This window comes from Macaca thibetana, chromosome 7, assembly GCF_024542745.1.
Source record: "Macaca thibetana thibetana isolate TM-01 chromosome 7, ASM2454274v1, whole genome shotgun sequence".
In the NCBI taxonomy this organism is placed as follows: domain Eukaryota; kingdom Metazoa; phylum Chordata; class Mammalia; order Primates; family Cercopithecidae; genus Macaca; species Macaca thibetana.
This window is the reverse complement of record NC_065584.1, coordinates 148,288,375-148,303,731: the sequence shown is the minus strand read 5'-3', so window position 1 is coordinate 148,303,731 and position 15,357 is coordinate 148,288,375. Positions and strand designations below refer to the sequence as shown.

The window sequence follows — 15,357 nt, the reverse complement described above, 5'->3', positions numbered from 1 at the left end:
TCTCTCAGCCGGTGGACAACCAGCAAGCCATGGTGCGCAGGGAGTCTGTGGTCAATCTGGAGAATTTCAAGAAGCAGTATGTCCGCAGGCGGTGGAAGGTGTGTCCAGGGCTGGGGTGGCCCGGGGGACCTGGGCGGGGTTTCTGGCTCTCCTGGGTCTCCGTGTACATTCTCACCTGGGCGTTCCTTTCCTCTGCCTCCCTCAGCTCTCCTTCAGCATCGTGTCCCTGTGCAACCACCTCACCCGCTCGCTGATGAAGAAGGTGCACCTGAGGCCAGATGAGGACCTGGTGGGTAAATGCATGCCCTCTTCTTGGGCAGAATTCTGGGGTAGCCTGGAGCTCAGGGATGAGTGAGTTCCCTTTCCCCTCGCAAGGCAGGTGGGTGTTCACTGTTGCCAGCCAGTTCTGCTGGCCCAGTCCTCCTCTTCCCTGAAGGCTGAAGTATGATCTCAGAGGAATGTGGGGACCTCTGGGTGGTGCCGGGAGGGAAGGGCCGATGCGGCAGCATGAACTCCTGGAGGATCTCCCATCCTTTCCTGGTGGGCCTTCAGAGGGGCCGCTGCTGCCGGCTGACCACAGACAACCTCAAACGTATTTCTGACACAACCCAAAAGCTGCTTTAGAATGGGAGCTTTACATTCTCTTTTCCATATTTCCATTTCTGCTTTGCTTCAGATTACCATCATCATAATATTTAGACAAGATCTTATATTTGATTGCTTTATTGCCATTTTGTATATATTTAAAAGGAGTAGCTTGTAACAGAATATACTGGTGAAGAGGGTGGCCTCTGGAGTCAGACTGCCAGGATTCAAATCTGCCACTTACTGTGTGACCTTGAGGAAATTACTTAACCTCTCTGTGCTGAGATTTCATCATTTGTAAAATAAGGTTAATAATAGTTCCTAAAGGTTAAATAATGACATATTCTTTTTTTTTTTTTTTTTTTTTTTTTTTAAAGAAAGATTTTCACTCTTCTTGCCCAGGCTGGAGTACAATGGTGCAATCTGGCTCACCACAACCTCCACCTCCCGGGTTCAAGCGATTCTCCTGCCTCAGCCTCTCGAGTAGCTGGGATTACAGTCATGCGCCACCACACCCAGCTAATTTTGTATTTTTAGTAGAGGCAGGGTTTCTCCATGTTGGTCAAGCTGGTCTTAAACTCTCAACTTCAGGTGATCTGCCCAGGTGATCTGCCCACCTTGGCCTCCCAAAGTGCTGGGATTACAGGCATGAGCCACCGTGCCCGGCCAATAATGACATGTTCTTACAGCCTGGTATGTAAGTGCTCAGTAAGTGTTAGCAATTATTGTTGTTGTTTAAAACCGTCCTGTAGGCTGGCCGTAGTGGTTCGTGCCTATAATCCCAGCACTTTGGGTGGCTGAGGCGGGAGGTTCACTTGAGTCCAGGAGTTAAAGACCAGCCTAGGCAACATAGTGAGACCCGGACTCTACAAAACAAAACAGACAAACAAACAAAATTAGCCGGGTATGGCGACACACACCTATAGTCCTAGCTACTCAGGGAGTTGAGGTGGGAGGATCACTTGAGCCCAGGAGTTAAAGGTTACAGTGAATTATGATCACGCCACTGCATTGCAGCCTGGGCAACAGAGCATGGCCCTACCTCTAAAGAAAATTAAATTTAAAAATTAAAAAAATAAAATCCTCCTGTAGACTTTAAAATGCAGTCGGTAGGGGTTCCCCGGACAGCCCTTCCCCCCGCTTACGGAGTGTGGTATAGGGTGCTCAGGAGTGTCTGGGATGCCACAGGTCAGGACAGAAGGGGATGCCTTGCTCAGGGAAGGACTGGGAGGTGGGTGCGTAAGAGGGCTGAACAGCCTCATGGTGCACGGCTAGACCCACGACAGCCCTGCTGTCCCCACTCCCTCCACACAGCCTGGGGTATTCTGTCTTCAGCGTGATCTCTTGCCAGCACTTGAGGATTTATGGCCCAGAGGCCCCAAACAACTGTGTGGCTTTGGCCAAGCCTTGTGCCTGCTCTGGCGGCTTTCCTCATCTCCTGTGAAGGGGATTGGACCACTGTCCCTCTGAGAATCCCTGATAATGACAAGCAGACTTCACCCAGCTTATTTTTTTACTGTTTGGCTCTGACTCATGCTAAAAAGTTGCTATTCGGCAGAGCTTGAGTTATTTTTATTGTTATATAGTCGATATTTGGCTAAAGTTGATCTTGACCTTGGATTTCCAGCTGGCTCAGGCTGGAGGAAGGGGAAGAGGCCCTGGGAGGATGAGTGGCAGATGGTGGGCATGCCTCGCAGGCTGAGCCACTGGCCCTGCTTCCCTGACAAATGCGATCTGTGGGGAGAGAGGACCAGAGTAATTGAGAAGAATGCCAATTTTTTTTTTTTTTTTTTTTTTTTTTTGTGTTTGGCCGGATCTCAGACTGACAGCTCTGCCTCCCGGGTTTTTACGCCACTCTGCCTCCCCAGGGACTACAGGCGCCCGCACCTCGCCCGGCTAGTTTTTTGTAGAGACGGGGCACCATCTCAACTCCACTGTGACCTCCACACCGCGCCCCCAGGTCTTTCTGTCTCCCAGGCTGCAGTGCAGTGGCACCATCTCAGCTCACTGTGACCTCCACCTCCCAGGTTCAAGAGATTCTCCTGCCTTAGCCTCCTGATTAGCTGGGATTACAGGCCTGCACCACCATGCCCGACTAATTTTTGTATTTTTAGTGGAGATGGGGTTTTGCCATGTTGGCCGGGCTGGTCTCGAACCCCTGACCTCAGGTGATCGCCCACCTCGGCCTCCCAAAATGGTGGGATTACAGGCGTGAGCCACCACGCCGAGCCAAAAAGAATGTCAATTTCTTTCCAAACTTTTGTTCTTGTACAAATATTCTTAAATAGTACTCTTTTTACTCAAACAGCAAGCATCATCAGCTCAAAGTTTCATCCTAGAAGTGGAAAAGGGTTGGGTCCCAGATATCTGTTATACAGTTTTCCCAAAGGGACTTTCCTTTAAAAAAAAAAAAAGAAGAAAAAAAAAAAAAAGGCCAGGCGCTGTGGCTCATGCCTGTAATCCCAGCACTTTGGGAGGCCAAGGCGGGTGGATCATGAGGTCAGGAGTTCGAGACCAGCCTGGCCAACATGGTGAAACCCCGTCTTTCCTAAAAATACAAAAATTAGCTGGGTGTGGTGGCACGTGCCTGTAATCCCGGCTACTCAGGAGGCTGAGGCAGGAGAACTGCTTGAACCGGGAGCCGGGAGGCAGAGGTTGCAGTGAGCCGATATCACGCCATTGCACTCCAGCCTAAGCAACAAGAGTGTAACTGTCTCAAAAAAAAAAAGCACTGGAATTGGACATTGGACAACAGATATTTTAGGACTGAAGTCATTGTGGATTAGTACTTCTTTTAATAATTTTAATAATTACATTAGATTATCAAGACTTGGATGAAAAGACATTTTGGCCTCAGGGTGGCTGCCTCAGCTCTGGTTTGCCATGTAGGAGCTGACAGACAGTACTTTAGACTCATTTCCTCTTTTATAAAAATGGAACTCAGAAGTCATTTCCCTGGAAAAACTGCTCGGCAAGGTGGCTAAAGGTGCAGCCCCTCAAAGAAGAAGGGGCATGGGATGGTGGCTGTCGGAGCATGGGGAGGACCCTGTGGCTCATGGCCATCCTCCAGTCTCTCTAGGCCAAGCTCAGGAGACCCAGCAGCCACAGACCACCCAGCCAAGTGGCCTTGATTATGTGGCAGCCTCAAGGGGAACTGGATGTAATTTTCTTTATTATAATTTGGCCTCTCCTGATGTCTGGTTTCCCTTAGATGCCCTGCTGCTTTCCTTCCTCCTGGGAGTGTCCTTCCTCAAAGTAGCTGGTCTAGCCGCATTTCAGATCCCTCCCCTCCCCCAACCCCTGGATGGCGCAACAGGCTTGCTTTCACCACCCACCTCCCTGGCTTGCAGGCCCCTGGCCCAGGTGAATCAACCCAGGTTGCCCAGCACAGCCCCATTCCTGGCATCTCATGATCCTCCTGCCCTGGACCTCTTTCTCTTTGTTTTCTCCAGAGGAACTGTGAGAGTGACACTGAGGAGGACATCGCCAGGAGGAAAGCCCTCCACCCGCGGAGGAGGAGCAGCACCTCCTAACTGGCCTGGCCTGCAGTGGCTGCCAGGGAAGTCTGGGCCCAGCGGCGCTCCCTTCTGTGCAGACTCTTGGACCTAGCTCAGCACCAGCACCCGGGTGTCCTGAGCACTTCGCAAGAGAGGTGGGCCCACAGAATTCAGAAGAGCTTGCAGGCAAGCCAGGAGACCCTGGGAGCTGTGGCTGTCTCCTGTGGAGGAGGCTCCGACTTTCCCAAAGCTCTTAATTCTCCATAAAATGGGCTTTCCTCTGTCTGCCATCCTCAGAGCCTGGGGTAGGGGTGTGGACTTAGGAAAACAATATAAAGGACATCCTCATCATCACGCGGTGAAGGTCAGACTCAGGCAGTCTTCCTCACAGGCTGAGGGGGTTCAGAACCAGCCTGGCCAAAAATTACACCAGGAAGACACAGTCCTCCCCACTGGGAACAGGGTGATTGAGGAAAGTGAACCTTGGGTGTGAGGGACCAATCCTGTGACCTCCCAGAACCACGGAAGCCAGGACGTCAGGCTGACCAACACCTCAGACCTTCTGAAGCAGCCCATTGCTGGCCCGCCATGTTGTAATTTTGCTCATTTTTATTAAACTTCTGGTTTACCTGATGCTCGGCTTCTTTTAGGGCTACTCCCATCTGATTTCCTTTAGCCCGTGTGCCTGTGACTCTGGGGGGGTACCCAGTGGGGTGCTGAGTGGACAGAATCTCAGAAGGTCCTCCTGAACTGTCCCCGCAGGCCTGCAGTGGGCCTGCCTCCTCCTTGCTTCCCTAACAGGAAGGTGTCCAGTTCAAGAGAATCCACCCAGAGACTGGGAGTGGTGGCTCATGCCTGTCATCCCTGCGCTTTGGCAGTCCGAGGCAGGGGAATTGCTTGAGCTCAGGAGTTGGAGACCACCCTGGGCAACATGGCAAAACCCAGTCTCTACAAAAAATACAAAAAATTAGCCAGGTGTAGTGGTAGCACCTGGCATCCCAGCTACTCCAGGGGCTGAGGCAAGAGCATTGCTTAAGCCCAGAAGGTCGAGGCTGCAGTGAGCTGAGATCACACCCCTGCACTCCAGCCTGGGTGACAGAGAGAGACCATATCCAAAAAAAATTTAAAAAAGGGTTGCCAGAGACGAGCATGCCCATGCTCCCTCTACCTCACTGCCACCACTCCTGCTGTTAGGGGCTGAGTGTGTCTCCCTAAAATTCCTATGTTGAAGTCTTAACCCTCGGTACCACAGAGTATCACTGTATTTGGAGATGTGGTCTTTAGAAAGGCACTTAAATTAAAATGAGCTCACTGGTGTGGGCCCCAATGCAATATAGTTGGTGTCCTTATAAGAAGGGGAGGTTAGGACACGCAGGAAAGGCCACACGAAGGCCCAGGAGTGGGAGGGGGAATAGCCATCAACAAACTAAGGAGGGGGGCTCAGAGGAAACCAACCCTGCTGACACCTCAGTCTTAGACTCTGGCCTCAAACATTGTAAAAAAATAAACTTCTGTCTTTTAAGCTACTCGGTCTGTGGTACTTTGTTATGGCAGCCCTAGCAAAATATACACCTGCCAACTACAGCCAAGATGGGGGCAGGAGAATCCCTAACGATGTGGGTGGAGAAGGGCAAAGAAGGATCCACGGGGAGAAGGGAGAGGAGAAAGAGACGGATGACCTGGGCCCTTGGAAATGGCAAGGGAAGCTCACTCAATGGCATCGAAATGTGGGCCCTGTTTCTCAGGCCACAAGAATGGCGTTGCTGAGCAGACTCAAGAGATGATCCATGGAAGTCAGAAATACAGTCAGGGCGAGGCCAGGAGGCTGGGAAAGTACATGGGAAGAGGCTGAAAGAGAAGTTTTAGAAGGTGAGGAAACTGAGCTGAGGAAGTGAGCCAGGAAGGAGAGAGGGGAAAACTATTACTAAAAGGAAAGGGTCCTGGGGAAGGAGGTCCCAGTTCCCTTTGTCAGCAGACAGTGGATGGGTCCAGAGCAAAATGGCCCCACAGGAACAGCAAGGCAACCTAGTTTCAGAAAAGTGTCCCGCCAGAGATGGAGTGAGCCCACAAGCTGGTTACAGAAAGCTTAGCAGCTGACCTGGACTTCTCGAGCTTCCCCAGATCTCAGGTAGAAACAGTCCTGCGCCTCCCTCCACCCTGGAAGGATAGCAGAGGCCAAGAACTGCCGACTGTGGGCAAGGGCCCTGGGCCTGTGAGGGGCTCTTGGCTGTGGTTGGTTACATAAATCAGCAGGGCGTGTTCTGGAACAGGGCTCACTGGGAGCTCCTAGGAAGTCAGTTATGGTAATGGGGTGGGGGACTGCCCTCCTGCTAGGAAGGAGAGCAGGGAAGACCTTTGACGAACCCAGTCTTGATCAGAAAGTTAGCCTTTGACAACTTGTCTAGCCCAACCCCTACGTTTCACTGAAGAGGAAACCGATGCCTAGAGAGAGGAAGTGACTAGTGCTTCACGCAACAAATTTGTGAAAATATCTGATGAAAGCCCAGACTTTCTGGCGCCTAGTAACAGTGCTCATTTCTTCAGCTGATAAACTGCGGTGTGTACCTTTCAGGAAAGGATGAACCATTCGCTTTGCCTCGTTGTTAACGAGTCTCATCTATTCTTGACTGTTGCTTGACACATCCTTCATTCTTGGAAAAGGAATAAATTGACACACTTGCTTCTACCCATCTTTCACAGTAAAGGACACTGCCCCTGGATGGGGGCATCTCAGCAGCCTACCCCCACAGGCTGCAAGGCAGTCAGGGAACCAGTATTTATTGGGCTCCTGCTGTATGCTTGGCACTGTTCTAGATGCTAGGTTAGAACAGAGCAGGACAGACACAGACCCTGTCCTAAAGGGGTCCACGTTCTCTAAGCCCTGGGAAACCAGGACTCCATCATGCTCATATCTCCTCCTGGCCCTCTTCTCATCCAGGTTATACAAAGCCCTGCTGACTCAGTCCTCTTAGCCCAGCTTTCTCGTGTTGGATGGCACCTGCTGTGTTTCCCAGAAGCCCTTGGGAAGCACAGGGCCAGGCAGTGGGCCGAGGGGGGCCTTTGAGGATGTACAATCCTTTGAGGATGACTTTGAGGACCAGCAGCCAGAAGCCAGGCACCCATGCGCCTCCCAGACAGGGGCCCAGTCCCTGTGGCCTCTCTGCTAGCAGACTGCTGCGGCCGCAGGTGTGAGGATGAGCACCGCGGGGGGCCAGGGCACCACGTGTGTTCTGTTGACTCTGAAGAAGGATGTGTTGACCAGCTGACACTTTCAGGGCTGAAAGAGACCACAGCATCCTCAGAGGCAAATGGAACATTCCAGTGACGAAAGCCATACCAAATGCAATTCTTTCAAGAGGTCTGGAGGGGTCCTGCCCCAGAGTGTGTGCTTACGTGAGTGTTGGATGCTGCATTAATATTTCACAAATATCCATATAAATATTTTAGTGTGTTGCATTTCGATGTCAATCTCACTAGCTTTCCTGACTTCAAATCTTAGATTGCCTTTGCCTTTTCCCTTCGTATATTTATTTGCTGAAAACCTTATTTTGGAAGCAAATGAGAAAAGAGAACTACAACATCTCTCTGAAGGAAAAGTCAGGCCCTGGACTCCACAGACAATCAAAGTAAGTGCATGTGAAAGAACTAACTTGAGGACTCGTATCTCACAGGGAATTTTATCTGGCATAGGATTGGAGAACTTGCCTTCCATCGAGTCCCCAACTTGATTTCATCCTGACATTGTTCGATTCACGGTAGCTGCACCCCCAAGGACAATATCTTCCTCGGTGGTCTGCTGAGAGGATCCCATTCTAAGCAAACATTAATAGGCTTACGGATTGAGCAGCTGAAGATCTGTGAACGATGGTTAACTGACATTTCAAAAAGCAGACACACCATTGGTGAGCTCCCCTTAACAGTTTCTCTCCTCCCGTTTTGCCCTCTCCCACTGGTTCTTTTTCTCTCCCCCTTCATCCATTAGCAATTCATAATATATAGCTGAAGTATATATTTTATTTTATTTTATTTTTTTTTTTTTTTTTTTTTTTTTGAGACGGAGTCTCGCTCTGCCGCCCAGGCTGGAGTGCAGTGGCCGGATCTCAGCTCACTGCAAGCTCCGCCTCCCGGGTTTACGCCATTCTCCTGCCTCAGCCTCCCCAGTAGCTGGGACTACAGGCGCCCGCCACCTCGCCCGGCTAGTTTTTTGTATTTTTTAGTAGAGACGGGGTTTCACCATGTTAGCCAGGATGGTCTCGATCTCCCGACCTCGTGATCCGCCCGTCTCGGCCTCCCAAAGTGCTGGGATTACAGGCTTGAGCCACCGCGCCCGGCCCCTGAAGTATATATTTTAGTAATTTATTTACTTATTGAATAAAATTCATGTTCCCAGTTCTTAATCTAAAAAGCAGTTGATTATATTATCTAGGGAGAAATATTTTTTAAAGTATTTTTTTCCTCTATGGATCAGTGATCCACCACCTCCAAGCCAGAGGAAGAGTGAAAGAAAAAAAATGAAGCTCATAATAATTGTTTAAACTCTGCTCTACAACAGGAACATTTTGCATACATTTCCTTTAGTCCTCGTCCTAGTCTTGTAAGAGAAATGAGAGCCCCATTTATATGATGCAGCTGAGATTCCGCGGAGTGAGGAAATTTGCATACGCAGTCACACAGCTGGAGTACTTAGAATCGGGATTCTAGCCCAGCTTTGCCTGCCCTCAAATCCACATTCTTCTCTACTTTTCCTGGAGTAGTGTTCAATGAAAAAGTAATCCCGGAGAACCATGTACACTATTATACTCTTTTTTTAAAAGCTCACAAACTGTGCCGTAAGTTGTTTAGGGATACATGTGAATGTGATAAAATTAATTTTTGAGACACAGTTTCTAGTTGCCCAGGCTGGAGTGCAACGGCGTGATCTCAGCTCACTGCAACCTCCGCCTCCCGGGTTCAAGTGATTCTCCTGCCTTCTACGTGGGATTACAGGTGCCCGCCACCACGCCCAGCTGATTTTGTATTTTCAGTAGAGATGGGGTTTCAGCATGTTAGCCAGGCTGGGCTTGAACTCCTGACCCCAGGTCATCCATCCGCCTCGGCCTCCCAAAGTGTTGGGATTACAGGTGTGAGCCACCGCACCTGGCCTAAAATTGAATGTTAAAAGCAAGGGAATGACTACTCTCCAAATTCAGGATGAAACTTACATCTGGGTGGCTGAGATGGGGAGGAGGACAAGGGTGGGCGCTGGGCTGTTGGCAGTGTTCCAGTCAACACTGAGTTCACGGTGGGCTCCTGCAAGTTCTATTTATTAGAATGCTTTCCAACTTACATATTAGCTGTCAGGCCTCTGAGCCCAAGCCAAGCCATCGCATCCCCTGTGACTTGCACATATACGCCCAGATGGCCTGAAGTAACTGAAGAATCACAAAAGAAGTGCAAATGCCCTGCCTCGCCTTAACTGATGGCATTCCACCACAAAAGAAGTGAAAATGGCTGGTCCTTGCCTTAAGCGATGACATTATCTTGTGCCTGACTCCTCCTGGCTCAAAAAGCTCCCCCGCTGAGCACCTTGTGACCCCCACTCCTGCCCACCAGAGAACAACCCCCCTTTGACTGTAATTTTCCTTCACCTACCCAAATCCTATAAAACGGCCCCACCCTTATCTCCCTTTGCTGACTCTCTTTCGGACTCAGCCCGCCTGCACCCAGGTGATTAAAAAGCTTTACTGCTCACACAAAGCCTGTTTGGTGGTCTCTTCACACGGACGCGCATGACATTAGTTGTCTATGCTTTTGCATGTATCAAACATTATGTTAAAGATAAAGGGAGAAAATGAGGTGGAAAAAGTCCATCCTAATGGTCACCAGTTGCCGCACTGGCCTCTGTTAGGGACAGGACATAGTGCCTTTCCCTGCTGTGTTTTTCCCACATGACTCGATGGCGGGCATTTCTTTGTGTTCTTCTACTGGCACCTAGATCAGAGGTCATCACACCACTCAGTGTGAGAATCCGTGGGCTGGAATTTTTATTTCCCTTCTATTTATTTATTTATTTATTTAATATATATATATATATATATATTTTGAGATGGAGTCTCGCTCTGTCGCCCAGGCTGGAGTGCAGTGGGGCAATCTCGGCTCACTGCAACTTCCACCTCTCGGGTTCAAGCGATTCTCCTGCCTCAGTCTCCTGAGTAGCTGGGACTACAGGTGCCCGCCACCATGCCCAGCTAATCTTTGTATTTTTAGTAGAGACGGGATTTCACCATGTTGGCCAGGATGGTCTCGATCTCTTGACCTGGTGATCTGCCCGCCTCGGTCTCCCAAGGTGCTGGGACCACAGGTGTGAGCCACAGCGCCTGGCCTTTATTCCCTTTTTAAAGAGACTGGGTAGGAAATGCCCTCTGCCCCCTGCAGCCCTGCCTCCTCAAACATCGCCTCCCCTGGGAGTTTGCTAAGGACGTGGGTCTGAGGACAACTTCCAAGGCCGACGAGGCAGAGTTTGCCAGCTCATGCTCCGGGTGCCTTCATATCTCTTTGGACTTAAACCCAGAGGCCAGAACAGCGTTTGAAAAGTCAGCTGGGCCATTATCCTGCTCCTAGATGGGATTGCACTTGGGTTTCTTTGTCTCATTTTGGAATTGAGCCAGGGAGATCCTATATCATCCCTCAATTCCCTTCTCCAGTTCTTAATAGTATTGTATTTCACCACTCAGATCCAAAAAGCCTGGGCTACGTCCTGCCACTTTGCAGCTGTTGGAACTTAGCCTTGTCATTCAACCTTTCTGGGCCTCAGTCTTCTAATCTGTGAAATGGTGATATCAGTGTTACTTGTCGTGAATGCCTTGTTGAAACCAATTTTGTAAACGAGCTTTGTCCACCTTGAAGGACTTGGCAAGCATAAAGAATTTGTTTTTACACAATTTAGTTATACTCTGGGACCACAGGCATAAAGAGTGTAAGGAAGCTCCAACTTCCTCTGAAGATTCCATAACAGTCGCTTCTGAAATAAATTGACAATAGATTTACGGGAGAAAAACCATTTTAATTTTGTGCCTGTACAAAGGAGCCTCATAGAAGAATGAGGTTCCAGAGAGGGACCCAGTGGTTGAAGTTTCTACAGCATAAAGGAATAGAGCCTTGAGGCTTTTGGGGGAGGTGGTGGTAAGTTATGGGAAGGAAAGGCGAAGAACTGCACAGAGAATGAAGGTGTCTTATGCAAATACAAATCCCTCAGGTAATCAAGTTGTTTTGGAACTTCCTCCAGAATAGGCAATAGCCTCTCTGGGGGTGGTGATGACTTTTAATCTCCTTGTGGTTATTAACATTTCCTGGTTGTTTGATGAGATTCCTAGGGAAGGGGTTCGAGACAATTCCATTCCTTTTGGAAGACCATCCCTCAGTCACGAGGTGGAAACTTCAGAGGGAGCTCCTCCCTGCCCTAGGGAAGAAAAAGAGGTATGGGAAAGAGAAGGTCAGAGAGAGACCTTAATTTTCCTCTGGGGCTTTTTGGTCTCCTTTGTTCAAAGCACTTAGCATACCACTCCAGTAACAGCAACTCTGAGAAATGTAGAAGTTAGTCAACCCTGGCTAATAGACTCAACATTGCTTACCTAGACTCTGGGCGGAGGGCTCCCGGAGATCAGTGCACCTCTTACCTCTCAGACTCTCGGCAGTGGTTTAAACACAGGAGAAAGCATCACGTTGATGCTAGAGGCTCTCAGCAAGGGGCCTCTCAGCTGGCTGTCTTCCTCCCACTCCTCCAAGAAGGGCTGCTGAGAGTCAGGGCGCTGAGAGGACAGTATACTGTTCCTTTGTCTTTTCATGCAGCACCCTAACACAGGTCTGAATGAAAAGACAAAGCGTGTAACAACTCTTTTTTTTTATTTATTCAAAGTCTCACGCCCAGCCTGGAGTGCAGTGGTGCAATCTCTGCTCACTGCAAGCTCCTCCTCCCGGGTTTACGCCATTCTCCTACCTCAGCCTCCCAAGTAGCTGGGTCTACAGGCGCCCGCCACCTCGCCTGGCTAATTTTTTGTATTTTTAGTAGAGACAGGGTTTCACTGTATTAGCCAGGATGGTCTCAATCTCCTGACCTCGTGATCCACCCGCCTCGGCCTCGCGCTAAAGTGCTGGGATTACAGGTGTGAGCCACCGCGCCCGGCCCTCCTTTGTCTTTTCATTCAGCACCCAACACAGGTTCTGAATGAGAAGACAAAGCGTGTAATAACTCTTTAAAGAACTAAGTGTGGGACTTGACTATTTGCCCCTACCCCGTTTTCTTATTTTGAGTGTTGTATTAGTTTGTTAAGGATGCCATAACCAAATATCACAGACTGGACAGCTTAAACAACAGAAGTTAATTTTCTCACAGTTATGGAGACTAGAAGTCCAAGACCAAGGTGTCAGCAAGATCGGTTTCTCCTGAGGCCTCTCTCCTTGGCTGGCAGACGGCCGCCTCCTTGCTGCCTCTTCACACAGTGATCCCTCAGTGGATGTGCGTCCCTGGTGCCCCCGTGTGTCCACATTTCCTTGTCAGATTGGATTAGGGCCCTTACAGCCTAATTTTAACTTAATCACCTCTTTGAAGGCTCTCTCTATAAATACAGTCACATTCAGAGGTACTGAGGGTTAGGGCTTCCACATGTGAATTTGGTGGGGACCTAATTCAGCCCATACGCTGATGTGAATCTATCTAATTCTTCATTAAAAGTAAGTAAGTACTTTGCCTTCCTGTTGTACATCCAGCTTCTGAATACCTCTGGGAGATGGAGCTATGGGCCCAGCCTGGCACAGACCATCCTTGGTGTATGAGGTCAGCTGTGCCAAACCACCAGCAGGGCAGAGACAAGCATCTTTGTAGGCTTTGTATTCCAGGCACCCTTGGGCATTGGACACCCTGCCTCTTTTCTTACTCAGGAGTTGGTGCTGATGCTTAATCAAGAACATTTGCCGGCCGGGCGCGGTGGCTCACGCCTGTAATCCCAGCACTTTGGGAGGCTGCGGTGGGTGGATCACAAGGTCAGGAGTTCAAGAGCAGCCTCAACAACATGATGAAACCCTGTCTCTACTTAAAAAAAAAAAAAAATACAAAAATTAGCCGGGCGCGGTGGCGTGTGCCTGTAATCCCAGCTACTCAGGAGGCTGAGGCAGAAGAATTGCTTGAACCCAGGAGACGGGGGTTGTAGTGAGCCGAGATTGCACCACTGCACTCCAGCCTGGGTGACAAAGCGAGACTCCGGCAAAAAAAAAAAAAAAAAAAATTTGTCACACTGTAACTCTGCTGTGGTTGGTGTATTTCTGCCTTTTTCACTCCAGTTTTTATAGATGAAATACTATTTTATGATGCATCCCAACAAATATTCATTGATTTCAAGACAGAAGTGGATGAAAGTGAGGTGCATAGGGGGTTAAGGTAAGAAAAAAGCTGGGAAGGCCAGGCACAGTGGCTCACGCCTGTAATCCCAGCACTTTGGGAGGCTGAGATGAGCAGATCACCTGAGGTCAGAAGTTCGAGACCAGCCTGGCCAACATGGTGAAACCCTGTCTCTACTAAAAATACAAAAATTAGCCAGGCATGGTGGCAGGTGCCTGTAATCCCAGCTACTCAGGAGGCTGAAGCAGAAGAATTGCTTGAACTCGGGAGGTGGAGGTTGCAGGGAGCCGAGATTGCACCACTGCACTCCAGCCGGGGCAAGAAGAGCAAAACTCTGTCTCAAAGAGAAAAAAAAAAAAAAAGAAGAAGCTGGGAAGAATTATGTTGCCATTGAAACTTAGAAATATAATTCAAATAGCCAAAGAGTTTCATTGTTTTGGCTGCTTCACTTATTTACACACTTTGCCCCTGTGAGCAGGAACTGGGTGTTTGTCTCTGGGCTGGCTGGCAAGAGAGAGGGTAGTGGAGGTGCTTGGAAGATCTGTCTGGAAGGGCTAGGCAGCCTGACGGAAGGACGTGCAAGCTTCCCGTCTGTGGATGCGAGAGGAAACTCTGGATGGGAGCTCTTGGAAGGGAAGGACTGTGTCAGTTCATTTATGGGCCCCACAGTGTGCTGGTGCCTGGCAGATGGTATGAAGATCTGAGGAGGAAAGGCGGGGTGGGAAGGAATGAAGGAAGGAATGAGGGGAAGGAGGGAAGGAGATAAGAAGTGTGGCAGCCCCAGAATTGCCTTCAAGAGAGAACCTGCAGCAAGGAGTGCTGTTAACAGCTGGCCCCCAGCTGCCACCCCTTCAGGGTATTGTATTAGTTTGCTAAGTGCCAGCTGACTTTTCAAATGCTGTTCTGGCCTCTGGGTTTAAGTCCAAAGAGACATGAAGGTACCTGGAGGATGAGCTGACAAACTCAGCCTCGTTGACCTTGAAAGTTGTCCTCAGACCCACGTCCTTACGCAAACTCCAAGGGGAGGTGATGTTTGAGGAGGCAGGGCTGGGGGTGGCAGGGGTATGTTCTACCCCTTCTCCTTAAAAGGGGTATATAAAAATCCCAGCCCAGGTGTTCTTAGAGCATTCTCAGAGTAGTCACAGGGCCTTCGCTCTCCGTAGGCTGCTTTTGGCCAGTGATTGAGCATGGTGGGATGGGAGACAGGCGGCGGGTACTCGAACCAGCCATTCCTGCCCAGCGTGGGATCCTTCTAATCTTTGCTCTTGGACTGCTCATCACCTGGCCGAGCCCTTCTCTGGGTTGCTCTGCCATCAGAGGCACTTCCTAGCCAGCCCTCCTTCCTTCCCACCCTCCTTCCTTAGGTGTCACACCTACATCATGGCCTGAAAGCTCTCCCTTACCTACTCCTGCTTCCTTTCCCCTTTATCCTTCCTAGGCATTCCTCATCCCCCACCCCAGGTCTCCAGCATTTCTCATTCCATGTCAGCATCTGCTTCCTGAAGGACCTGAACCCACACAGCAGAGAGGGCAAAAGGAGGAAAGTTTGAATTTGCTCCTTCTTTTTGTCTCCATTGATTCCTTTGGCAGGCATGGACTGACACAGCCACTGCACTCACCTTAAAGCTGTCAGCTGGGGACAGTGGTGCACCTGTAGTCCCAGCCACTCGGGAGTCTGAGGCAAGAGGATTGCTTAGGTCCAGGAATTGGAGGCTACATTGCACTATGATTGCATCTGTGAATAGTCACTGCAGTGAGACCTATCTCTTAAAGAAAGAAAAAAAAGAAAGGAAAGGAAAGGGAAGTTGTGAACAGAGCAGTTGGTACTCAATTAGTCTTAAAAAAAAAAAAAAAAATCAATGGTGGGCTGGGCGTGGTGGCTCACACCTGTAATCCCATCAC

General features: G+C 49.6%; 2 protein-coding genes across 2 annotated transcripts in view; one reads left to right on the top strand and one right to left on the bottom strand.

Annotated features, from left to right (window-relative positions):
- The window catches only part of DAPK2 (death associated protein kinase 2), a 140,819-nt gene extending 135,213 nt beyond the window's left edge, over nucleotides 1-5,606 (top strand). Inside the window, exons 9-11 of the mRNA XM_050795994.1 lie at nucleotides 9-98; nucleotides 206-289; nucleotides 4,038-5,606. Of these exons, the coding sequence (XP_050651951.1) occupies nucleotides 9-98; nucleotides 206-289; nucleotides 4,038-4,118 (255 nt within the window). The 3' untranslated portion in view covers nucleotides 4,119-5,606. The remainder of the gene's footprint in view (nucleotides 1-8; nucleotides 99-205; nucleotides 290-4,037) is intronic.
- SNX1 (sorting nexin 1) overlaps nucleotides 1-15,357 on the bottom strand; it is a 631,233-nt gene that overhangs the window by 228,658 nt on the left and 387,218 nt on the right. The window lies entirely within an intron of this gene.